Here is a 27,446-nt window from a genome sequence, read left to right on the forward strand (position 1 = left end):
CATATTATTCCATAACCTGCCTTAATTTACTTTTTCCATTTACCATGCCCATATTTCCCTTTTTTCCAATATATTTATTCCCCACTTGATAAATCATACTTTAAAACTATTACGTAAGTGAACACAAGAGGGAGCATTCTTTCTAAAAAAAAAATTTAAATTGATACACAGAAGATATTTCTGGCTAAAGGTGCCCACAGACATAGCGATGTGCTCACGATCACACGATGTGTACAATTTCCCCTGAACTCTACTCGGCAATCGTGGTCACGATTTGGTCAAAAACCCTCCCAATTTGACACACAATCTCACGATGTATCTGATCGTACGCAACGTGAGATCGTGCATGATACATCGGGAGTTTAAAAAACACACCGAAGAGCCTCTTCATGATTGGTGGAAAATTTAAATAATCATAACAATGGGAGGGGCTAGCTAGGGGGTATAAAAAGCAGGAGCCATTTTAAACCTGTGCATTCTACTCTGCTACTAGTGAGGCTAGGTGTATACCTGCTGAAACCTGTACATTGTTACTGTGCTCTGCTTTGCATTTGGCTTGCCTTTTACAAAGTTTCTTCTACCTACAAGTGTGTGCTACCTGCATTCTATGCTGTTCCTGAATTCTGTGCTGATGGATCCCTATCGGTATAGAGTGTTGGTCGCCCAAGCTGGTGTCAAGGTGATCCAGGAGAGGGCCCAGCAAAGGAGGACAACATCATGCTGGACCAAGGACTGGCTGCGGCAAAGGGATACTTGCTCTCACATGTCCCTGCTGGGAATCAGTATGATTTACCGCCGGACCCATGCCCGGCGGTTGGAATCCCGACAGCGGCATCCTGGCTGAGGAGGAAATCCCGATTGACCTAAGGTAAGTAGATACTAATCTATTCCTACCCCCTAACCCTCGATTAGGGGTGCCTAACCCTAACCTCCTCCCCCCCCCCAGTGCCCAACCCTAATCCCCCGTCTAAGTGCCTAAACTTAACCCCCCCTTCCCCGCAGCCTAAACCTAAGTCCCCTGGGGGGGTGCCTAACGCTATCCCCCCCTTCCCCTAGCCTAAACCTAAGCTCCCGGGGAACCCTAAACCTAATACCCCCTCCCCCCCCCCGGCTATCCCCGCTCGGCATCCCCTCGATCGGGATGCTTGGCGTCGGGTTCCCGGCGTCTGTCCAATGACAGGCGTCGGCATATCGACACCTGTCTTTTGACCCTTGCCGGGATATGACAGTTGGGAAGCCGGCTGTCGGGATTAGGTCTGCCGGCTTCCCAACTGCATACCCCCTGCTGATGGAGATCAAGGAGAACATGACACCACTTTACCGGAGTTGCTGCATCTGGTTACCTCCCACATCCGAAGGCAAGACACAAGGTGGCGGAGGGCAATCCCTTCTGAAGAGAGGCTGGTGGCTACCCTGAGGTACCTGGCTACAGTAAGGTCATTGGGCGTCATCATTCCGGAGACCTGCAAGGCTATCGTTAAAGTGCTGCAGTACCAGTATTGTAACACACTACACATGTATTTCTTGTCAAAGAAATTTTTTTTTATTATTCAACTCTTTATCATAACTGTGACAGCCAATAAGCCAGCATTAACAAGACTGTGCTGCATAGCAGTCATTAACATATGTGTGGCAACAACACTACATAGTAGTTAATTTAAAAAAAAATAAATAAAATTAAAAATTCATATTTAACTCCTTAAAAAAAATGACAGGCACTGTGGCAATAACACTGCTCTGCACTGTGTCAATAACAATTGTTATGTGTATTTTATTTAAACTCTTTATTATAAGACAGCCAACTAGGCTGCATAAACTAGACTATGCACTGAACATAATTTTTAGTTATTTTTTATATAGAAAATGTTGTACGGTGGGTCTGACACCAGATTGAACAGGCCAATACACACATGGCACAAGTACAGATTGTGGCCCCGGCTTCCAGCAATCTGTACTTGCGCCATGTGTGTAGTGACCTTGTTCAATTAGTGCCATCCCCACCGTATAGCATACAGCCAGCACCTATTGGGAGTGATAAAATTTGGTGATAGTACAAGCAAGAAGAAGAAAAACAAAATAAAAATTAAGAGTAACGTGGCAAATCTTCCTCTGACTCCAGTAGAGCATAATAAATGGTATGGCTTGTGCATGGGGTGCTGGGTGGGGGAGTAATCTCCAACCGTGCTGGGGGGGCCCTGACATAGGTGTTTGGGGCAGGCGAATAAAACAGTGGGTCAGCAATATAAGTGGAGTCGTGCAAATTTCTGTTGAGTGACCTACTTAAAAGGTCATAGGTGAGCCTTTTGGAAATTTTTTATTTGACTATTAATATGTGCAGTAAAATTGTCGATATCATCTGGCGGTTTATGAAGGATTCTTGCAGCTTGCTGGATAAACAAGTCCTCCTGTTGAGTGTGCTGCTGCTGTCTTCCCTGGGTTTTTTTTTTTTTTTTGGGGTGGAAGCGATGAAGATGATGGTCCTGGTAGAATGGGTGTGTCCAGTGGGGTCAAATTATCCCCTTCGCTGTCCCCGAGGAAACTTAGGTCCAGCGTGGAGGACATATCAGGCTCTTGGGTGGGAGTCTATATAGGAAAAAAAAAAGAAAAACAATATTATTGTCATGTTTTAACACATTTTTTACTATTTTTCCAGTTTGGAATTTCCCTAACTGTGGAGGAGCAATCGATGGAAAACACATCCGCATTAACCCACCTGCCAACACCGGATCAATATTACTACAACTATAAAGGCTTCTTCAGCATCGTTCTCATGGCAGTGGTGAATGCCAACTACAAATTTCTGTTTGTGGATGTTGGCAAGAATGGGCGTGCTTCAGATGATGGGTCCTTTAAACAGACGGCTTTCTACCAGAGACTAACCAACAAAACCCTCAACTTGCCGTCAGTGGACGATACAAAGCACGGCCTAAATTATGTTTTCGTCGCAGACGAGGCTTTTGCATTACATGAACATGTGATGAAGCCATTTGCATAGAGGGGCCTGGCCAGAGAGAAGAGGATCTACAATTATCTACTTTTTCCCTGAGGAAGGCCCGGAGCCCGATACGCGTTGGAACGGAAACTGCATACCAACACAATCCACATACAGCACTTAGCACACCAGCTCCCAATTCCACCAAGTCTCCTCGACTGGAATAGAGTGAACGGCCAGGCTACCACTGAGATCCCGGGGACCGCGGACTTCCCGGAAGTGTCGTGGCTTGCCGGCGGACGGCTGCATCCCACAGAGTGTGTCTTCTGACACGCGCTGTAATCTTGAGTTGCAGCAGACACAGGACGAGAAGGAGGAGGAGAAGACCGGAGTGGACCACTCACCTGGAGGAAAGTGAAGAAAGTCACCGAGGGTAAGTTGTGCACCTGGGTGATACAGGACGCAGACCCACCAGACACAGCGAAAACACCTTAACTATACAGAGACTTCAGAGACAAATCCCCTGTTTAAAACAGGGACCACCCCCCACGCCTACACAGTACACCATTGGATACTCCCAACCCAGCATTTACAATTATCGCCCATCACGGACACTGCGCATTGTGGAAAATGCGTTTGGAATACTCAGCAATCGGTTCAGCATTTTCCACACCACCATAAACCTACGCGTGGAGAAGATAGACTGGGTCGTGATGGCGTGCTGCATAACTTTCTGCGAAGGAAAACTACACAGCGAGGCCAAGTCACAGCTAGACCAGAAGATGTAGGACCTCCGGAGGACATTGCCCAGTTTACATCCTTGTCTGCACCACCAATTTCTACAACATCGACAGAACGTGCCAAAGAAGTGAGGGATGAGTATATGGCCTATTTCAACGGACCAGGTGCGGTGCCATGGCAGGAGGACTGTCTGTGAGCTAAATGACTATATTGGACAATTGGGATTGAACTACAAAAACAATATAAGATTTTGGTTTATGAACTGTGTCTCTACTTACCAAAACTTCGTCAGACAGTCCACTCACTTCTGCCACCTCCTCTTCTGTCTCTCGCTCGGCCATCAGGACAACTGACTTGCGTGGTGGCTCCTGTTCACTAATAAAGCTGATGAGGTGATAGTACCAGAGTGTTGGCTGGTACAAGTCGTCCGTGCCTGCTCCAGACCTTTTTGAATCGTCCGCTTTTTTCTTTTCTTCTATGTAGACGGTACGCAGGTTCGGGATTTTTTGTCTGACTGCTTTTAGGTCAGCATCCGCAATGAACTTTTGGGTTTAGTCCATCAACACCCCCAAAGCTGCCAATTTTTGTGATTTGTTGTAGTACGGTCGACAGGATATCCGCCATATACACTCCTTTGATTGGAGGATCTCTAGGAATCCAGTCACAAACTCCCATTCACTATCGATAGACATTGCTAGGAATAAACAAAAATAAGGACATTAATCTAGAAATGTGAATTCTTTTGTAAATTTCTAATGTATTTCTACAGTTTTCCAGATGTTTTTTTTATTGTATTTTATTTTTTTTTACAGGAATGTAATGTGTTTTTAAAAGTATTTTAATATGTTTTTTTCTGGTTTTTAATGTTTTTTTTTTTTTATTGTATTTGAATATGGATTTTTTTTTCCAGGAATGTATTGTGTTCTTAAAAGTATTATAATGTTTTTTATTTTATTGATGCAATGTATTTGTTTATGTTTTTGATATACATTTGTTTATAGTGGTATATTCGATCATCATAAACAAATGTATCACAAGAACTAAAACAAATTTAATATATGTATTGATATTGTTGTAATGTTTTATTTTTTGTTGTAGAACCAAATATGTTTTTGGCATTTTATTAAATTTTTAGTGTTTGCTGATTTTGAAGGTATTTTTTAGGTTGTCTGTGACATTGGTGGCCAGTGATTGGCTAGGTGGGTGGCACACATTGGTGGGCAGTGGGAGGTTGATGCATGACCCAGCCACCGCCCGCCTCATTCCAGCGGGCGGTGGCTGGGTCATGCATTTCTAGGTAGGTGGCACACATTGGTGGGCAGTGGGATTATATTTAATACATTACCAATACTCACCAAAGTCCTGAAATCCAGACTTGTTGTGCAGGCTCCTGATCATGCTTCCTTCTTCTTGCAATCACGATGCTGCACAAGATGGCGGATTTGCGTGTGCAGGCTCCTGTTTGTCAAATTTTGCAATGTATGATGAATTGTACGATTAATCGCGAGTAAAAAACTACTCACGATCGGAACCCATAGTGTCCCAAATTGGCAAATCTGCCCTACAGCATGGAAGATCTGAAGATGCGAGATACGACGAGCGGGGACGCGCATTGGCATCATGGTCAAGAGTCGATACTCACGATTTGTCCATATTTTACAAGATTCGTCGTGACGATTCGTGGAAATCAGCCAAGATGGTTGAAAAATCGCTAAGTGTGTGGCCAGCTTAAGCATATGAATAATATAAAAGATCACTGTTGACCATATATACAGGAAAAAGGTCTTCTGTTGATTACAACTGAAACTATTAAGAAATAAATCAAATTGGAAATTTGTAGCATGGTTTAAATATATATTACAAATACCCTTTCCTGTGTGTAATGCTGGCCATACACTAGCGTGATTTCGGGCCGATTACACGATTTTAGACGCGTCGTACGATAAATTGTGTGAAAATCGTGTAGTATTTAGGTAGGAATACGATCCGATGCGCGCTCCCGTAGCTGTTCTATCGTAACTTATGATTAAACCATATTATCTGTCATGATCGTATGCAGATCGTGCCGTCCGACTGTCGTCAATTAAATCTATTATGATCGCATGTTTTTGGTGAGGCACACGACCAGTCGTATAGGGGCGAATGATCGTACGTCAGATCGTATGTATATCGTGTGAAAAAAGCACCAACTCGTCCGCCCGGGACTGCCATACTAGTGTAATTGTAGTAATTGATAATATAAAACACATTGGACAGTTTGAAACCACTTTTTCTATCTTTTCACACTATTCTATTGCCGATTATTATTAATATTTTGCTAAAGGTTTTTTTTTTTTTTTTAATTACTACGGAGTAATAGTTTTAAAGTATGAATGACTGAGTTCAGTGTGCACCACATCAGTTGGTGAGCAAACTTTATAGGAGTGTGTTGAGAACACCCTTGTCAATTGTATCACTTAGGGAGATAACCATTATTCAGATAATCAAAAAATGAGTATGATAGATTAATCCACTATCTGATGCAGGAACATTTCTTGTATGTCCCAGTCGTTCTGTTTACATTCATTTCTACTCTCACATTCGTTTATTAATCAATTTATTGCACTTGTGACTGCAGAGTAGGTGGAAGATGTCAATGCGCACAAGCCAATCACAAGGTCATGATATCCTCATAATACGAGATTATAGCTAAAACCTGTTTATCAGACAGTGCACTAGCTGCAAAAAGATACCCATGGACACCATTCTCTTCAGAGAGTTCTTACAACTACAAAATGGATAACACATGGACTTTTTTGGGAGAAATTATGATCACTTTAGATTACACAATAATTCTGGGAAAATTACATTTCCTTTCTTGGGTGTGATGTACTGTGTGATTCAGTATCAAGAGACTTTTGGGGTATATTTACTAAAGTGAGTTTTTAGTAGCGGAGATGTTGCCCATAGCAACTAATCAGATTCTACTTAACATTTAACTAGCACTTTCTAGAGGATAATAGCTAGAATCTGATTGGTTGCTATGGGCACCACTCCACTTCTAAAAACTCACTTTAGTAAATATACCAATGATCATTAAAAAAAAAAAAAAAAATGAAAAAAATGTAAATAAAAAAATAAAAACAAGCAGCCTCATGGTTTTCTAGTGTATGGGAATTTAAAATTACCCATTAAGAGATCGATCAATGTTGAGTATTTTTACACATACCCTTACTGTAGGTCTGTCAACAATTCATTGTGGTAGGCAGATTCAACGGCACTATTATGACAACTAAGGCGTTCCAAAATTTCGAAGGCACTTAAAATACAAAATTTTACACCATGGCACTATTTTAGTGTCTTTAATTCTTCTGTAGGCTCCCAGCACTACTGCCCGCCTAGGGATTTAAAATTAAACACATTGCGGCACCATGCGGCCACAAGTGCAGCTCCAGCGCTGCTCGGAGCATCCAAAGGACACCCCAGGCACGTACCCTGCAGTTTGTACAACTGCCCATGCGTGCAAACGGGATCGGTATGCATGACCGCCAGACCTATGCCCGGCGGTTCAAATCCCGACAGCAGAAAACCAGCAGGCATCTAAATCCCGATGGGAAGGTACACTGCCTAACCCTAATCTCCCCCCCCCCCCCCCCCCCACCTAACCCTACCTTAGGGGTGCCTAACCCTGACCCCCATCCCCAGTGCCTAAACCTAATCCCCCCCCCCATCCCCGCTGCCTAAACCAAAGTCTCCCGGGGGAGTGCCTAACCCTAACTTTTCCTTTCCTAGCCTAATCCTAACCCACCAGGGGTGGTGCCTAACCCCAAGTCTCCCCTCGGGAGCCCCTAACCTTCGTTCGGTACGCCTGGCGTCAGGCTCCCGGCGTAGGTATAATGGCAGGCGTCAGGATTTCGACGCCTGTCATTAGTACCCTGCCGGGATTTGACAGTCAGGAGGCCGGCGGTCGGCATTTCCACCATCGGCTTCCTGACTGCATCCTGTCCAAGCACCTTTACACACTTCTCCTGCCGACGGTCCCACACCCTCCCGTGATTTCACTGTTTCAGGGGTGGCACAAGGCACCAGAAAGCACTACTCCTGCACTGGTATTTCTATATATTTAACTTGAAAGCTCACTGCATGCTTTCCACCTTGTGATGTGATTCTGTCAGACGCAGCTCCTCTGAATCAGTGATGTCACAGCACAGCACCACATTACCTGCCTGTCACTGACACAGGGCACCAGCAGCTGGCAGGACCACAGGCAGCATCACTCCTTCCCCAGATATTCCCCTCCTCTGTGCGAGTAGGAGAAGTGGGGTGCACTATGGATAAGCACCTAAGACGACTAAGTACCCTGTTAGCAGCCCCAGTGTTAGTCATGTATGACTGAAGCTTTAGTAGCCCTCCCAACCCTTTGTTTTTAGGTCTGCATTTATTTATAATAAAATACTAGAGGAGTGAGAGAATAGCAGAGTACAATGGTTTACTAAGGAGAAATAGGGATAAGCATGGAACAACTGGTAACAAACACCCCTTATTGAGAAGGAAGAGGAGTAAAGAGCTGATAAGGAAGGGTTTACTGAAGGAAATGATAAATAGTATGAATATATGCTGCTACAATATATGAGTGCTATTCATTATTTTCAAATCACTTGCTTACCCACTGTGACACTGGGAACTTGTAAGTGGGCATTATTGATGCCATCCGCAATAAGTTCCAGACACTCGTTAACTGGCATTGCACCCACATGAGATCCTGGGTGGATGTTGTATAAGGTAAGGCCAAGCTGATAGCACCGGTTTAATTCTTTCACTAGCATATCGCGGCTCTTCTGAAACACATCTGTAAGAGAGGAAAAATGAAGCATGCTAAAAAAAACAGAATAGTGAGCCCTAGATAAATGAGGAATACCTGGTTTTGGCGAGCCCAAATTCATGAGATACGGGCTATGTGGCAATATGTAGCGGGACTCAAACCCCAACTCGCTACATGTTTTCCTGAACTTCTCAGCAGCCTCTTCTTCTAGGGTTTTACTGTTCCAGGTTCTCTGTGACCCCAAAAACAGACCAAACGCCTTCGCTCCAATATGCTTGGCTTCCACCACAGCTTTCCAGAGTCCTCCTGTACCACCAAAAAGAACATAGTTTAAGTATAATGTAATTCTGTCCTATCATCAGCTGAACGCACCATCTTTCACATACCTTGAATGGATACGTGTGCGCCTACATACTTGTGGGAGCTCATACAGTGGTGGAGATGGTTAGGTATTGTCTCAGACACTTCGACCTCTTCCTCAGCTGCCTTGATATTTTCACCAGCTGCTTTCCTGGACTCTCTTTTTCTCTTTGTTTGGCTTCGAGCCTTGCCTAACATGATGGACGAACACCAGTTCATCAGAAATTTACAGCGGATTCATAAAAAGTACACAGTACCTTACAATAAAACTTTTATTGTAGTAATGCATAAAAGCAGTACACTCATGTTCTGTTAGCAAGTGTGAGAGACACCCACCCTTCTGGACCGCATCAGTATTAGCAGGTTACTTTTCAGGACAGACATTCTCAGGGCACCACCAGGGTTAGGGGAAATATTTAAGTTGGATTCGTTGGTCCTGAAGTCATACACTTGTGGCGGTAAAGCTACTTTATTGGGCTTTTGAGAGATTGGAAGGAAGCACCTTTCTAAGTTAATGAGTTATTTATTTTAGTGTAGTTTTTACACAAATTGTGAATATTGAAATTCAACAAAATTATGTAAATTCAACTGAGAGGTGCCTCATTTTCATTACATTGTAAATATAGCATACAAGTTGTTTATGATAATTATTTTTTCCTCTGACACATATAATGTGTGTTAAACACAGAAGGTTTTTTTTATTAAATTCACATTGTTCCACAAATTCTACAGTGGCATTAACTGCATCTTATTTTAATAAAAGAACTACAACACTTATTGAACATGTCCCATGTTTCTTTATTTACATAATCACTGGCAGGGAGGGTTTAATGACAATGTAGAAACTTGGAATATGCAGATATAACCAGGCAGGAAACTAAAAGAGTAAATCGACCGTGCTGATAGCCATCCACAGACAAGCCAAAAAAAATGAGTTATGGTAAAACTTACCTTTGTTAACTCTCTTTCTTCGAAGTCCATAGAGTCCACAGGGATACCTTGGGGTGTGGGTGGTGGTTAAGGACCGGACACCAAACAGTTAAGCTTTTGTCCTCCCCTCCATACCCTGCCCCCAAGCCGACCAGTTCGTTAACAAGTCCAAGGCAGGTGGAGGAGAGAAGGAAGACTGGTACACAAAAGAATCACGCTCTCACAAAGAGACTGTAAACCGGTGACCAGAAAACATAACCCATAGGAGCCAGGTGCATCATGGCTGGTGCCCTGTGGACCCTATGGACTTCGAAGAAAGTTAACAAAGGTAAGTTTTACCATAACTCATTTTCTTCTTCAGGGTCAATAGGGATCCACAGGTATAAGTTGGGAAAGTCCCAAAGCAGTTATTTAAGGGTGGAGACACTCCTGAGCTGAGAGGAGAATTCGGCATCCAAATGAAGCATCCTGGGAGGCAAAGGTATCGAAGGCATAGAACCTAAGAAAAGAGTGGAAATAAGACCGCGTGGTCACCTTACAAAGCTGTTCAGCTGAGGTGCCACGGCGGGCTGCCCACGTGGGTCCCACAGAGTGAGTTGAATGAGCAGTGACGGTAGCCAAAACAGGAAGGCCCGCCCGTGTGTAAGCCTGTGAGATAGTCATGGGAAGCCATCTGGCCAGAGTCTGTTTAGTTAGCTGGTCAGCCCATACTTGTGGAATCCATAGAGGACAAATAGGGAATCTGTCTTCCACATAGAACTTGTATGGTCCACATAGATCCCGAGATCATGGACCACATCCAAGGGGGCCTCATCTGCCGAGAGATCTGGTGATTGGAAGGCCAGGACTACAATTTCCTTATTAATATGGAAACGAGTAACAACTTTGGGAAGGAAACCAGGACGAGTTCGAAGAACAGCCCTGTCCTGATGAAAGATCAGAAATGGGGAGCGACAGGAAAGCGCCCCTAACTCTGACACCCTACGATCGGACGCAAGAGCCAGAAGAAAAAAAAAAAGTCTTCACTGTGAGCAACTTGAGTTCCACCAATTCCAGGGGTTCATATGTAGGGCCCTGAAGGGTCTAGAGAACCACTGACAAATCCCACGGAGCCACTGGAGGGACAAAGGGAGGTTGAATATGTAGGGCACCTTGAAGGAAGGTGTGAACATCCGGCAGTGGAGCAATTCTACGCTGGAACCAGATAGAGCAGAGACGTGCACTTTCAGCGAGGTCAGGCGGAGTCCAAGGTCCAATCCTGCTTGAAGGAAGGCCAGGACTCTAGAGGCCCTATAAGCCCGAGGGTCGTAGTTTCTGGTATCACACCACTGGAAGTATGTGTGCCACACTCAGTGATAGATACGGCAGAGGCTGGTTTGCGCGCTCTGAGCATAGTATGGACTACCAAGCTAGAAAACCATTTGGAACTTAGAAGGGATGTCTCAAGGGCACACCATCAAAGACAGACGGGCCAGGTCCGGGTGTAGACATGGAGCCTGAGACAACAGGTCCAGACGTTGAGGAAGTAGGAGAGGACCGTCTATGGGGAGGCTGTGAAGATTGGAGTACCAAAGGCGTCTGGGCCAGGCCGGAAGCACCAGCAGGACAGTGCCCCCTTGCTTGAACTTCCGAAGGACCAGAGGAAGAAGGGAGACTGGAGGGAATAGGTATGCCAGATGGAAGGTTCACTTTACTGACAAGGCATCTACAAAGGCTGCTTCGGTGTCCCTTGTTCTGGACCCGTAAACTGGCAGTTTGTGATTGTGTCTGGAGGCCATGAGGTCCACCTCTGGTAGGCCCCACCAGTCCACTAAGAGTTGAAAGACCATTCCCCGGCATGCACGTCGTTACGGCTGAGGAAGTCCGCTTCCCAGTTGAGAACTCGCGGAATGAACAGTGCGGAGATGGCCGGGAGTTGACCTTCGCATGAGAATGCGTGACACTTCTGCCATTGCTGACCGACTTAGAGTGCCTCCTTGGTGATTGATATAGGCCACTGCTGTGGCATTGTCAGGGCTCTGTAAATGGCTCGGAGTTCCAATACATTGATTGGCAGAGTCGATTTGGCCGATGTCCAACGTCCTTGGAAGGAGTGTTGACTGACCACTGTGCCCCAGCGACTTGCGTCCGTTGTAAGGACTACCCATTGCGGGATCCAAAAGGGGCGACCCTTGGTTAGGTGGGACGTCTGTAACCACCAGCAGAGGGACAGACAAACCTCTGGAGAGAGAACCATTGTCTGAGATCTGATCCAATGGGGCAACCTGTTCCACCTGGAGAGGATTAGTTGTTGCAGGGGCCTGAGGTGGAAATGAGCGTACTTCACCATGTCGAAGGTGGATACCATGGATCCCAGAATCTGCATTAGCTGAATGAATTGACACTCGGCGACTGCGGAGAAATCTGCACACTTGTTGTTGAAGTGTGGAGATCTTGTCTGTTGTTAAGAAGATTATTTTAGCCTGAGAATCTAGGAAACCCTCCAAATGGACTATCCTTTGTGAAGGGCTCAGGGAAGACTTTCTACAGTTGATTAACCAGCCGTGTCTCTATAGGAAGGCAATGGTTACATGAAGATGTCGTTGAAGAACCTCTGGGGAGCGTGCTAAGAGCAAGAGGTAGTCCAGATATGGCAGCAGCCCGACTCCCTCTCAACATAGGTGGGCTGCCATGAACGCCATAATTTTGGTAAAGACCCGTGGAGCTGTAGAAAGTCCAAAGGGCAGAGCCCGAAATTGGAAATGTTGCTGTAGTGCAGCAAACCAGAGATATCGCAGATGAGCGGGCACTATAGGTACATGTAGGTAAGCTTCCTGAATATCCAGATACCATAAAGTCCCCTGGTTCCATAGCTTATACAATAGAGCGCAGGGTTTCCATCCGAAACCTGGGATAGGCAGATAAGATCCATTTGGTTTCTGAAACAGAAACAGGGTAGAATAATAACCGGTCCCATGCTGTGATAGCAGGGCTGGAACTATTTCCCTGTAGCAAGGACTGAATGGCTTTCTGGATAAGCAGGGCTTTGTGGGGCTGATGGAGGGCCTGTGTAGAAAAACTGGTGGGGTGGCCGTCTTAGGAATGAGAGGGCATACCCGCGAGAGACCACTTCTTGTACGTCAAGCGTCTGTGGTGGTTTGACGCCAGCACTGGGCAAATTGAAGAAGCCGGCCTCCTACTCTGGGGTCCCCCAGAGGGAGGCCCGCCCCATCAGGCTGAAGGTTTGTCCTTAGATTGGGAAGGATGACATCGGGTGGCCCAGGTCTGCTTGGTCTTGGTGGCCCTTCTGGCAGCCAATTGCCGAGGAAAGTCCTGGCCCTTAGGCTTTCCCTGGGGACGAAAGGAGCTGAAGGATGTTGTCTGAGGCTTTGCAGTAGTTGCTGAGACCAGAAAATCAGTTTTTGATGCTGCCAAAGTGGCTACAATCATGTCTAGGTCTGGGCCAAACAGGATCTCACCAGTGTAAGGTAATGATTCTAGGGCTTTCTTAGAGCCTGAATCTGCCTTCCATGACCATTGCCAAAGAGTGCGGTGGGCAGACACCGACATAGCCGATGCTCTAGAGGCCAGAGACTAGCATCCAAGGTTGCATCTCCAATATACGAAGCTGTATCTCTTATGTGAGCTATACAAGACATCTGATCCTGGGAGGCTTCTATGGGTAAAGACGTTTCTAGGGCATCTGACCAGCTCTCAATTGCTTTCCCCACCCAGGCAATAGCCATGGTTGGACAAGAAATGACTCTTCAAAAAGAATACACAGATGTAAGGCAGGCCTCAATCTTTCTATCCGTAGGGTCCTTCAGTGAGCTGTATGGATAGGGTAATGTAGAGCTCTTAATCGCGTAACGTGGGAATCTACTGCTGGGGGAGCTTCCCATTTTGTGCAATGAGCTGCAGGAAAAGGGTAACAATAGGTCAGTCGTTTTTGGGGCTGAAACCTTTTACTAGGCGTCAGCCAAGCCACAGCCATTTGTTCAGCTAGCTGACCAGAGAGAGGAAACTCTGCCAAATCCACTTTTTCTCGTTTAAATAGTGGGTGCTTTGATTTGGGGGCGGGCTCATCATCTTCTATTTGAAGGATAGATCGGACAGCTCGCACTAAGGCATGAAAATTTATTTTTGACAGAAGCTCTTCCTCCCCTAAAGCGAGACTCAGTGTTAGATTATCATCTTCTGCCCCCTCAGAAGATGAGAGTTGCGTAGACTGTGAGATAACACAGGACGCTTAGTAGTTTTACTGGGTAGGGACCTCTCACTTTGCAACATATTTTGAAAGGCTGTAGAGGTAGCCACCAGACCCTGTACTGAGGTTGAGAGTACATCTACCCAAGGAGGGGGCATAGGAGATACCTGTAACGCGTGTACCTGCAGAAACCCCATAGGGAAAATTACTGCCGGGACTGCCAGGCGGTCCGCAATAGTAGCTAGCACCTGCGTTAAGGAAGCCCAGGGGGGTTCCTGGCAGGGGCTGATTGGCCTGGTGTAGTATAACAGGCTCCTCCTCATTTAAGCCTGCTGCACAAGAGTTGCATGGGAGCAGTATAGGTGCAGCCGCTTGCTTGCTACTCTTGCCTTTGCTAGACATAGATGCAGAGTCGTATAGCACACAATATGGTACTGAGCAATATTCAACCAGTAGGTACGTGTGATAGTATTCGCTAAATACAAGTGGTCATGCAGTATAGTGATCCTGCCTATGCTTAAATAAGCTGCAGGAGAGCACAGCACAGAATATGGCACGGTGTAGAGTGCAACTAAACAGTATGTGACAATCTTCACAATTGCCAGTAAAAGTGAAGAATAGTATACCCTTAATGCACTGGTATGCTAGGGTTATAGTGAGAGGAAAGGGAAAGGCATAGGCTGCCAGAATAGAAAAATCATACAGACAGCGCTAGCAAAATCACATACAATGCAGAAACCACTAACTTCAAAATGGCACTACATTCAACTACTCCGACACTATTGGCTGGTAGGCTATAGCGCTACATAACCTGACTCCTGGGAGAGGTATGAAAGGGGACCGGACCCAGCATTTCCCAGAGAGCTGTGGCTGAGCCTGCGGAAAATGGCTGCCAGAGACCTCTGAGGGGACAGGGGGCGGAGGAGAGCAGCTCAGAGCGGTTAGACCACAGTAAAATGCCCTGAGTTGGGGGAGGCGCCGCTGCAATAGCGAAAGCTGACCTCCCCTGCTGATTTCTGACCACCGGGACGCTGGATTCCCGCTGAATATGTACCCTGGTGGTCTAGTGGATCACGTGGTCGGGGCATGTGTTCACTCTCAGCACCTCCGGTTTGTCCCCGAGACCGGAGGTAAGAGTGCCCAGTTGTCCGGGCTGCAATCTGGGGTCCTCCAGTGGGGCCGGCTAGCAAGGTCTCTGGGAGCCTGCCGAAAGTACCAAGTGGGGCTGGAGTTGCGGCGCCCGGGGGGGTGATGGAGTGGCAGCACAGACGTCCTAAGGACAGTCTGATGCTGCGCGATCAGTTGTAAAAATAAATAAAATAAGAAACTCATAAAATAAAAGCTTTGGGCTACATAAGGCAGCCCACTGTATAAAAAGGTGATCCGAAATCCTGCCGGACACCAAGCGAACGGATTGCCTCAGGCCCGGGGATGAGGGGGGAGGGGGGGGCGAAGGACCGAAGCATTCTGGGAGTCCAAAAAAGCTTAACTGTTTGGTGTCCGGTCCTTAAACACCACCTACACCCCAAGGTATGCCTGTGGATCCCTATGGACCCTGAAAAAAGAAAAAGATAAAACGAACAAAACTAAATCATTATGCTGAAGTTCCAAAACCAGGGGTGTCCAAAGTAACCCTGCATGTGCCCCTGATTACAACTGTGCACATACACTATCAATTCTAATGGACAATGAACTTGTATTTCCTCATATGAGCGGTCAGCGCACGACCAGAGTGATCTAGCATTGTTAGAGTGGCTCTGCATTCAAGAAAAATGCTGACTTATTAGCAAGGCGTCTCTACAATTAAATATAGATAACACAAAATATGTATATGCGGCTAGAAAAAAGAGAAAAAGTACTTTGACATCTGGGCAAGATGGCTAGACTCGCCTTATAAATGTCAAGAGGGGGGGGGTCTCTGGATCTTACCTGTATTAAACAGGTTGAGTCTCCCATAACCAAATATTCCGAGATACGGAATATTTCCGAAATACGGAATTTTTTTGGCATGACTGAGATAATTAAACCTTTGATTTTTGATGGTTCAATGTACACAAACTTTGTCTAAGCCACAAATTATTACAAATTTTGTATAAAATTACCTTCAGGTTGTGTGTGTAAGATGTATATGAAACATAAATGAATTTAATTTCTGTACTGGTAGAACAGGATAGATACAGCCAGGTGCATAAATATTGGGACACTGACAGAATTTTCATATTTTGGCCTCTATTCACCACCACAATGGCTTTGAAATGAAACAAACAAGATGTGCTTTAACTGCAGACTTTCAGATTTAATTTGAGGGTAATTACATCCAAATCAGGTGAACGGTGTAGGAATTACAACGGTTTCTATATGTGCCTCCCACTTTTTAAGGGGTAAAAAGTAATGGGACCATCAACTCAAAAGCTATTTCATTGACAGGTGTGGGCTATTCCCTCGTTATTTCATTATCAATTAAGCAGGTAAAAGGTCTGGAGTTGATTCTAGGTGTGACATTTGCATTTGGAATCAGTTGCTGTCGACTCTCAATATGAGATCCAAAGAGCTGTCACTATCAGCTCTTTGCAAGCCATCATTAGGCTGAAAAATCAAAACAAACCCATCAGAGAGATAGCAAAAAATTTAGGTGTGGCCAAATCAACTGTTTGGAACATTCTTAAAAATAAAGAACGCACCGGAGAGCTCAGCAACACCAAAAGACCCGAAGACCACGGAAAACAACTGTGGTGGATGACAGAAGAATTATTTCCCTGGTGAAGAAAAACCCCTTCACAACAGTTGGCCAAATCAAGAACACTCTCCAGGAGGTAGGTGTAGATGTGTTAAAGTCAACAATTAAGAGAAGACTTCACAAGAGTGAATATAGAATGTTCACCACAAGATTTAAACCATTGGTGAGCCTCAAAAACAGGAAGACCAGATTAGAGTTTGTCAAACAACATCTAAAAAAGCCATTACAGTTCTGGAACAACATCCTATGGACAGATGAGACAAAGATAAACTTGTACCAGAGTGATGGGAAGAGAAGAGTATGGAGAAGGAAAGGAACTGCTCATGATCCAAAACATACCACATCAGTGAAGCATGGTGGTGGTAGTGTCATGGCGTGGGCATGTATGGCTGCCAATGGAACTGGTTCCCTTGTAGTTATTGATGATGTGACTGCTGACAAAAGCAGCAGAATTAATTCTGAAGTGTTTCAGGCAATATTATATGCTCATATTCAGTCAAATGCTTCAGAACTCATTGGACGGCGCTTCACAGTGCAGATGGACAATGACCCGAAGCATACTGCAAAAGCAACCAAAGAGTTTTTGAAGGCTAAAAAGTGGAATGTTATGCAATGGCCAAGTCAATCCCCTGACCTGAATCCGATTGAGCATGCATTTCACTTGATGAGGACAAAACTGAAGGAAAAATGCCCCAAGAACAAGCAGGAACTGAAGACATTTGCAGTAGAGGCCTGGCAAAGCATCACCAGGGATGAAACCCAGCGTCTGGTGATGTCTATGCGTTCCAGACTTCAGGCTGCAATTGTCTGCAAAGGATTTGCAACAAAGTATTAAAAAGTGAAAGTTAGATTTAGGATTGTTTAGTTTGTCCCATTACTTCTGGCCCCTTAAAAAGTGGAGGCACATATAGAAATCGTTGTAATTCCTACACCGTTCACCTGATTTGGATGTAATTACCCTCAAATTAAATCTGAAAGTCTGCAGTTAAAGCACATCTTGTTTGTTTCATTTCAAAGCCATTGTGGTGGTGAATAGAGGCCAAAATATGAAAATTCTGTCAATGTCCCAATATTTATGCACCTGACTGTATGTCTATGCATTTGCAATGTATTTAATGTGCATCATTAACCAGCTAATTGTTCCTATACTATACCCTGATTGTAAGTCACACTTTCTGTATTCTGCAATGAATAGGATAAATGTTGATTTATGTTTTTGAAATTACATCATACTACTTTATTGTGAAGTTAAGAATTGAGACCACACATGTATCTGTATATATTTATCTCTTTTTTTATTACATACCAATATGTTTAACAGCAATTGTAATAAGTTTTTAGGGTTTTAATTTTTCTTTATGTAGTTTTCAAAATCTTCAATAAAAACTATTGAATTTAAAATAAATAAAAAATACATAACACAAAAAGAAACTTTTTTTTCACAAGAACTAAATAAACTGAATCTAAATTTATTATTCGTGCTGATTTCGAATATGCATTCAGATTGTTTCCATTTGTGACATACGTTTAAAGTTTTATAAAACGAGCACTTACTTAAGTATTGAACTAAAATCCCAATCACAGCCGACAGCCCTGTCTCAGTGATCCACGGACACATGAAGGAGGGAGACCAGAGACTGCTAAATATACACAACAAGGAAGCTCCAACCATGCTTATAGAAAGAGAACAATTGTCCAACCTGTACTCTTATAACACAGGAGGACAGCAGCGGCAATAATACAGAGAGCCCATCACTCAGTGCACGGTGTGCAGGCTCCCATTTTACAACGCTGACCTAACAACGGATTCCCCTCACGCATACACCATCCAGGAGACAACGCTTCACCTCTTCCCTGTCAGAGTTTTGCATAAGATCTTCGCAATAACCTCCACCACAAAAGGTTATTGTTTATATCACATTGCAAAATATAAGTGACTTTTCTCTATCTACAACGAGCAGCTCTCTATTTTAGACTGTAGCATTTCGACATACCAACTTGTGATTATCATATTATATGCACTCCAAAAGGGACCAAAACCAGTTATTTCTCAACAACATTAAACTGGTAAAACGAAGGAGGTTGAACTATTTTCAGCTGTGAATGTAATAGTGACACATTATTTACACGCCACACCATTTGGCAAGAAGTTAGAAGCCAGAAATAACCTGTTACAATTGTATCATATTTTACAATTCTGAATCATTTATATGTGTTATTGTTTGTAAGTTTTTTATTGCATATATATTTTTAATTTGAACACATTAAAATTACAATATTTTTTATTTAAATACCAAAAGCGTCATATATTAATAAATAAATATTTATGATATCTTTTTGAAAATATAATCAAATTCGGACTGCGCAGCCCTAATATTTATTTACATACCGTAAGTCTAAATTATAAATATACACCTCATTCTGGCTGACCTGAAAAGTTGTAGATGATGATTTTTGGGCAGATTTTGCTATTGAGATGTCTCTCATCCTGGTCCAGCAATAGTCAGCCAGCATACTGGAACTCCATTTACCTTGGTACCTCTTTGGTACAGGAAACTATTCACTATGTAAGACAGGCCTCATTGCAGATGGCAAGTTAGGAGAGTTAACTATATATTTTGTTTTAGATGTAATTCCTCTAATGTCAGTTAAGCATAACTAGCAAACAGTTGAATGGTTCTTCGGCTCCCTCCAAATCATAGGAATTGCACATAGCGTATGATGTGAACCGGATCAGACGACATATCGTCCACATCGTCCAGTGTGTACAGACTGTCACTGACTATGTGCACTCCTGCGTGCATGCAGGTCTGACGGGCAACATAGTCAGGAGGGACCATGCTGCCGAATGCAGCATGGTCCCCACCATCATGATGACGCTCCAGACATCGGCAAGTGTGTATAGGTCGGCTCGGTACACATCGTTAAATGTGTACCCAGCATATATGTGGGGCCCAGTTCTTAGCCAGATCACCAACTTTACACCCAAAGTAAAGTGGCGTAAAACTTCGCCTCTGAGAATTGAAGGTTACTTCACCACACACATAACAGAAATTGTCTGAATGATTTAAACACTTTCTTGGAATTATTGAAAATATTCTAACAACTAATACAACAAATATTTGTGCTAACAGTCTACTCTATGGCGAGAGACACCCAAGGGTCACAGGATAATGTGCTGAGCCCTGATTTAAGGAGCCGAGCACATGTGCTCCTCTGACCCGACCAGGGGGTCAGGGCCATACCAGCAGGTCAGAATGCATCAATGAGGAGGCGGCTGCTGCTGGAGGCTCGACATAAAGGTGACAGGGGATGGACTATAGGGGGACATATTGTTTGTATAGCCCTGTCTGTCTGTGTGTATATGACAGACCATAAAGAACACTAAAATATGTAAAAAGAAAAAGTAACTGTCACAAACACACTATGCCTGATGGAAAAATTCTAAACAGATATTTGAATTCAGAATTTAAAACTGCACTAGAGTAACAATTCAGTTTTCTTGTGAAGAAAAAAAAAAAAAAATCATGTTGACCAGTGTAATCATTAATAACAAAGGGTAATCACCATACTTTGAACACAGATTTATTTTCCAAATCATAACAGCCTAATATTACTAGAAACCTGCTATAGCTGTATTTTAGGAAGTGATTGAATTCTCGGCAATGTCCACCAAGAATGCAGTGGAAACATCTGGAACATTGTAGACACCAACATCGCCACTCCACAGAGGTGCATAGGAAAATTTGCACTGTTGCTGTACATTACTAAAGGTGTCCTCAGACTCACCTTTGTCCGGTTTTATATTTGCAGATGAGTCCTCAGAATTCTGCTCTTGGGATTGATCTGTAGTCTCACCTTTCTTTCTTCTCTGCTTCTTGTAAGGTTCTGGTTTGGATGCAAGGTCTGACCGGATATTTTCTAGTAATGAAGTACAAACATACAGAAGATACATGGCTCAATATTTCAGAACAGTAAATATCTTCAAGTCTCTCAATACCACCTCACATGTTTTTCATCAATTGAATAAATTCTTATTGGTATAGAGGTGAAGGTTAGGCTGTATACAGACTTCTTATTCTTGCTGCCATGCCCAGGGTCCTGGGAACAAACACTGTAATCATGTTCCTTATCTGTACATGGCATTTTCTAAAGACAAACACTGGCAGACGCTTGTCAGCTGCCCATTCCAGTAACAGGAATTTTCAGTATCTGTAACAAAAACGACTGTCTGGGCATTGGCCCTCTGTACCTTCACCATGCTTTATAATATGATTTGCAGATTTTTACATACAGTCAGGTCCATAAATATTGGGACATTGACAGAATTTTTATATTTTGGCCTCTATTCACCACCATAATGGCTTTGAAATGAAACAAACAAGATGTGCTTTAACTGCAGACTTTCAGTTTTAATTTGAGGGTAATTACATCCAAATCAGGTGAACGGTGTAGGAATTACAACGGTTTCTATATGTGCCTCCCACTTTTTAAGGGGCCAAAAGTAATGGGACTATCAACTCAAAAGCTATTTCATGGACAGGTGTGGACTATTCCCTCGTTATTTCATTATCAATTAAGCAGGTAAAAGGTCTGGAGTTGATTCTAGGTGTGACATTTGCATTTGGAATCAGTTGCTGTCGACTCCCAATATGAGATCCAAAGAGCTGTCACTATCAGTGAAGCAAGCCATCATTAGGTTGAAAAATCATAAACCCATCAGAGAGATAGCAAAAACATTAGGTGTGACCAAATCAACTGTTTGGAACATTCTTAAAAAAGAAAGAACGCACCGGAGAGCTCAGCAACACCTAAAGACCCGGAAGACCACGGAAGACAACTGTGGTGGATGACAGAAGAATTATTTCCCTGGTGAAGAAAAACCCCTTCACAACAGTTGGCCAAATCAAGAACACTCTCCAGGAGGTAGGTGTATATGTGTCAAAGTCAACAATCAAGAGACGACTTCACAAGAGTGAACATAGAGGGTTCACCACAAGATGTAAACCATTGGTGAGCCTCAAAAACAGGAAGACCATCTAAAAAAGCCATTACAGTTCTGGAACAACATCCTATGGACAAATTAGACAAAGATCAACTTGTACCAGAGTGATGGGAAGAGAAGAGTATGGAGAAGGAAAGGAACTGCTCATGATCCAAAACATACCACCTCATCAGTGAAGCATGGTGGTGGTAGTGTCATGGCGTGGACATGTATGGCTGCCAGTGGAACTGGTCCCCTTGTATTTATTGATGATGTGACTGCTGACAAAAGCAGCAGAATGAATTCTGAAGTGTTTTGGGCAATATTATATGCTCATATTCAGTCAAATGCTTCAGAACTCACTGGACGGCGCTTCACAGTGCAGATGGATAATGACCCGAAGCATACTGCAAAAACAACCAAAGAGTTTTTTAAGGCTAAAAAGTGGAATGTTATGCAATGGACAAGTCAATCCCCTGACCTGAATCCGATTGAGCATGCTTGATGAAGACAAAACTGAAGGGAAAATGCCCCAAGAACAAGCAGGAACTGAAGACATTTGCAGTAGAGGCCTGGTAGAGCATCACCAGGGATGAAACCCAGCGTCTGGTGATGTCTATGCGTTCCAGACTTCAGGCTGTAATTGCCTGCAAAGGTTTTGCAACAAAGTATTAAAAAGTGAAAGTTAGATTTAGGATTGTTTAGTTTGTCCCATTACTTTTGGCCCCTTAAAAAGTGGGAGGCACATATAGAAACCGTTGTAATTCCTACACCGTTCGCCTGATTTGGATGTAATTACCCTCAAATTAAATCTGAAAGTCTGCAGTTAAAGCACATCTTGTTTGTTTCATTTCAAAGCCATTGTGGTGGTGAATAGAGGCCAAAATATGAAAATTCTGTCAATGTCCCAATATTTATGGACCGGACTGTATATGCCCAACATAGCGTCATATAACACTCACTGAAGAAAGAGTTCACATTTTAGTGCCAACTAGGCAGCTATGCCATTAAAAAGTATTTCAAATACAGGTCACATTCCAAGACCACTCATGATCAAAGTTAAACTGTAGACACAGCCAAGACATTCATACACAGGGCACAAAATCCATCACATCATGCCATACATTATAGGGGTCAATTCATTTAGGAGCGAGCTGCCGTTGTATTGGTGTGGAAATGCTGCCAACGGCACCGCAACTCGCCTCCCTCTTGTCCGATATCGCCCTGGACTCGTGGGTTTTTGTACAGAGCTGCAAACAAAAATCTGCGAGTCCAGCGGTACCATAAGTGCGGCATAAACATCCTCAGCAAGGCGTTTATAAATAAATCAGATATAAAGACAACAAAATATAAGTATATGAAATCAGATGTAAAAAGCTTTTCCTACACAGTTATATCAGCGATTAATGATATTTAAAAATATGATGCCGCATCTCTCACCATGTTGCTCCTTTCTTCTTCTCATGGTATCACATCCTGAGCGTTTTTTCTTATGTACTTTAGAATGAGTGGCATCTTCTCCTTGCCCCTCCATGCTAAAGACAAATAAAAGAGGCATCTGTCTGGTTTTCCAAGCATGAATTATTAATGTATAACGATAATAAACCTGAAAAGCTAAATCGACTTAATATAGCAAAATAATATATACATACATATTTGATTTGTTCATTATTAGATATCAATTTCCAAATATTGTAAATCAGACATTACTATAGTTTATTCCAAACATACAGGACATTCTCACTTTGACTATGCAGTTAAAAATGTTACAAATGTAAGACACTAAACATACCAAATATGACGGAAACATTCACATAATACAAAGCTATTACATTCAATTCAGACATAGATAACCTAACATGACCTGGTGGAATATTTATGTCAGACATGCCATGATTGTCATTACCTGCACTGAACGTTTAACTCCTCCAGTCATTCAGATTCGGTATGACATACCACCGGAGATAAGCCCGGCGGATGTAATACTGACGCCAGAAGGCCGAAGACTGAAGATCCCGACAGGGAAAGTATTTTAACTATCCCTAACCCCCCCCCCTTAGGGGTGCCCAAGCTTAACCTCCCCCCTAGTGCCTAACCCTAACCTCCCCCCACCAGGTGTGTCTAAACCGAACCCTGCACCCTAAACTTAACCCTCCCGGGGGTGCCTAACCCTAGCCCCCCCCTTCCTCTAGCCTAACCCTCCCGGGGGGGGGGTGCCTAACGCCAAGTCCTCCTGGGAGCCCCTAAACCTACCCAACGGCTGTCCGCTCCCGACTTACCTTCAATCGGTGTGCTGGGTGTCGGGTTTTCGGCGGGTGGATAATGATAGGCGTCGGGATTTCGTCCGATGCCAGGATTTCACAGTCCGGAAGCCAGCGGTCGGCATTTTGACCGCCGGCTTCCTGACCGCATACCAGTCATTCAGGGCAGTGCTTAGTTGAGCTAATAAGAAGACTGGAAATGTATCTACTGCCATGTCTACAAGCAGGAGAAGCAAATTACATCAAGTCTCACATACATTTTCTTGGTGCTTCTGAATGGGATTGGGAAACCAACTGGAAATACCCTGCTGTTAGATGTAGGGAGGGAAGCAATGCTCTTTATTTAGAAGGATAATCTGCAGACAAGACTTTCACTCTGTAAAGTGACTGACAAGAACATCTAACTCCGGAGAAAATGCACAAATCAGCCATTTGACACCGTTAAAAAACATTTCCTTATGCCCACTAGCAGAAATATGTTTCGAAGTTGTCACTTTTTTGGGGTCTAAAATGGTTTCCTCACTTCTACATGCCCTTCTCCCAAGTCACATGCTATAAAAAATTCACACACCCTCACCGTGAGATGTGCAAATAGGCACTTCTAATTGAATCTTGCGTTTCTGGGGAGCGCACAAGGTTCATATAACAAACTTGCATCTAATTAGATTGACCCCATGTACTCTAAAATTTCCCTAGATACCGCTCGCACTGCCCCACATGCCCCCAGAGACCCACAAGCCCGCAGATTCCACATGAAAGTGGCCAGATTTCTTGTTGCTTACCACTAGTCTACATAGACATGAGGCATGACACTTTCCAAACAAAACCCCTGGACATAATTGTGACATAAAAAATAAGACATGGAATTCACAAACTGATCCTTGTTAGTTGGAAAATTATCATGTGACATTTATAAAAACTGCTCTACAGGTATCCATGTAGATAAGATTGTGTCGCCCTTAGCCACCAATCAGGAGTTTGCTTCCCGGAAAAATAAGAAAACCGGTTTAGTTGCCACGAGTAACATCTTACTTTCTATAGTTATGTGTAGAACAGTTTTCTCTCTGCCATTCTGCATGATAAACTGGATAGGAACCGAAGGTTCCAGTCACTAAGTCGACATTCACAATGTTGACACCGGAATGTCAACAGTGATGATATCGACATGGTTAAAATGTTGACATGAAGTAAATGTCACCATTATCTTAGGCTTACCTTAAACAGACATTGTGGACATTCTGACAGAGTCTTTGAACAGAGTCGACATGCCAAATGTCAGCATGAACATGTCAACATGTTCACTGTCGACATTCAAATGTTGACACAATATACAAATCCCTAGAACAGATACTGATAATTAACAACTAGAAATTAAGAAGCAAACTGATATGGCAATTTTATGGCCAATTCTTACCACCAGCTGTAATCAAAAATGTTTAAAAATATTTTTTAGCTTTGAATAGAAATGGCTGATCATTGTGTGGAGGATTGTAATTGTGCACATGCTCAGGAAGGCAATCTTGTGCTGCGCACAAAATAGCAAACCGGTGAGACTGGTAAGGGCTGCCATAATAGCAGAGAGTGGCTTAATGGTGCATACACACGGTCAAATTTGTTGTCAGATATGAACAATAACGATTTTAAAAATCGTTCAATCGTTTATATCTGAAAGAAAATCTGACATGTGAGCCTGCAACAATGCGCGTTCCTGCTTATCATGTAACAATATCTGACATCTGTGTTTGCAGTCAGATTTTGACAATTTCGTTCATTTTAATACTGTCTGAAATCGTTCAATCGTTGGTAAAATCATTCAATCGTTCATCTGACAGATCTGACCGTCTGTATGCACCATAAGGATCTCTCTGCTATAGCAGTCTGGACAGGCAGTCCCAGGGGGAGAAAACACCTCCCCATGCAACTGCCTGTGATTACCATGGAGTCACTGCAGATGGCGGGTGAATCGGACACTGCTCATGTCCCTCCATATGCAAAAAGCAGTTTACACTTTCTAAAGATGACAAAAAATAATGGGGCCAAACAGTGAAAAATAATGGGGCCAAACTTTTACAAAGTTTGGTACATAGAGGTCAGACCATAGTCCCCATTTATAATATGACTGATCTGCAGCGCTAGTAAGATTTCTGCATAGTACATTAGTACATAACGGTGATACATAAAATTATGCAGAAACTGCAGTTTCTTCATAACTTTATGAAAAACATCCTTGATAAATAGGACCCCGTGTCTCTTATTAATAATTTATAATTACCAAATAAAGGTGTGTATTAATTACACAGAGCAAATATTAATTTCTCACAAATAACTCCTAACTGCATAAATGTCAGGTTTTGTAAACTTGCAAGTCTAAACATCACATATAACTCTTGGAAGATTTCAGAAGCTGTTTTCCTTTTTAAGGACTACAAAATCATAAAAAATAAAGAAATATAAGCATATCATATACCTTTGTCTTCAGCACAGAAAGGGTTTATAATCAGTCACGCTGCACCAACAACCCACGGCTAAGGGAAATAATCAAAGTGAGCTGGGTTATAGACAACCATGTGAGCAGCGCCCCAGCAGACAGAAAGTCAGCAACTGCACCTGACCACGCTGCAAATCAAAACATCATGTAGAGGCCAAACTGTGCTTTCCTCCTCTGTTTACAATGTTAGCCGCCATTTTGGTGTGGCTTTTTTTTAATTACACTTCAAAAATGATCGATGTCTCCGGCAACATGACTACTTCGGGAAACCTAAAGCAGGAAACGGAGTTGGACCAATAGAGCACGGGGTTTGTCGGGATACAGTTTTCTTTCAGAGAGAGTGTCCTGAGTACTTAAAGGGGCATAAAAATGTGTGAAGGAAAACGTGACCTGGAGTTTGCCCCCTGCTGGTAAGAAGGAGTCACACATAGTCTGAGAGATTTATATAACACAATGCATTGCGATTTGCGTCTGCTCTACTAATGCAAACAATAATGATATTGTTTTTCTCTGAACAGTTACAGGATGCATATTGCCTTATCATTTATACTAAATGGACACTGAAATGTAAGTAGTTTTAGGACGTCAGCTATTCCTAGCACTGAGACAGCGTATCTTCATGGTTATAGCTTTATAATTATATGCAATCACATTTATTATACAGTTGGCGTCCTCTTGTGGTAACATACCCTCCAACATGTCCCCCTTCCACCAGGTACTCAATGCTGTTCTCCTCCGCTTCTATTCAATTAGGGAAAGGTATATTTCCCCTTCAGTATTACAGGCATATGTATCAAAGCTTGATGTGAGATAAAATTGTGAGATATATATCACCAACCAATCAGATTAATTTACATTTAGCAGACTGTGTTAAAGAAATTATAGTTTGGAGCTGATTGGTTGGTGATATATACAGTATTTCACAATTTTATCTCACATCAAGCTTGATACATATGCCCCCTGGTACCTGGAAAGAGGGCTGCCATCAGGGGGGGACCGCCGGGCCTTGAGTCCCGTGCCCGGAGG

The 27,446-nt window shown here is 43.3% G+C and overlaps 1 protein-coding gene across 2 annotated transcripts in view; it reads right to left on the reverse strand.

Annotated features, from left to right (window-relative positions):
- Window positions 1-26,556, reverse strand: part of LOC148479001 (uncharacterized) — a 39,547-nt gene extending 12,991 nt beyond the window's left edge. Inside the window, exons 1-6 of one of the 2 annotated variants that reach the window (XM_088455048.1) lie at window positions 26,400-26,556; window positions 23,112-23,206; window positions 20,477-20,608; window positions 8,861-9,025; window positions 8,571-8,780; window positions 8,319-8,501 (exon numbers count right to left, since the gene is read on the reverse strand). In XM_088455048.1, coding sequence (XP_088311174.1) covers window positions 8,319-8,501; window positions 8,571-8,780; window positions 8,861-9,025; window positions 20,477-20,608; window positions 23,112-23,205 — 784 coding nt within the window. In that variant the 5' untranslated portion in view covers window position 23,206; window positions 26,400-26,556. Of the gene's footprint in view, window positions 1-8,318; window positions 8,502-8,570; window positions 8,781-8,860; window positions 9,026-20,476; window positions 20,609-23,111; window positions 23,207-25,147; window positions 25,210-26,399 lie in introns of those variants that run through there. The other variant, XM_088455049.1, reaches the window with a different exon arrangement.
- Window positions 26,557-27,446: the final 890 nt, after the last annotated feature.

The sequence above is a fragment of the Taudactylus pleione genome, unplaced genomic scaffold (genome assembly GCF_031769625.1).
Source record: "Taudactylus pleione unplaced genomic scaffold, aTauple2 ptg000642l, whole genome shotgun sequence".
NCBI classification, from domain to species: Eukaryota; Metazoa; Chordata; class Amphibia; order Anura; family Myobatrachidae; genus Taudactylus; species Taudactylus pleione.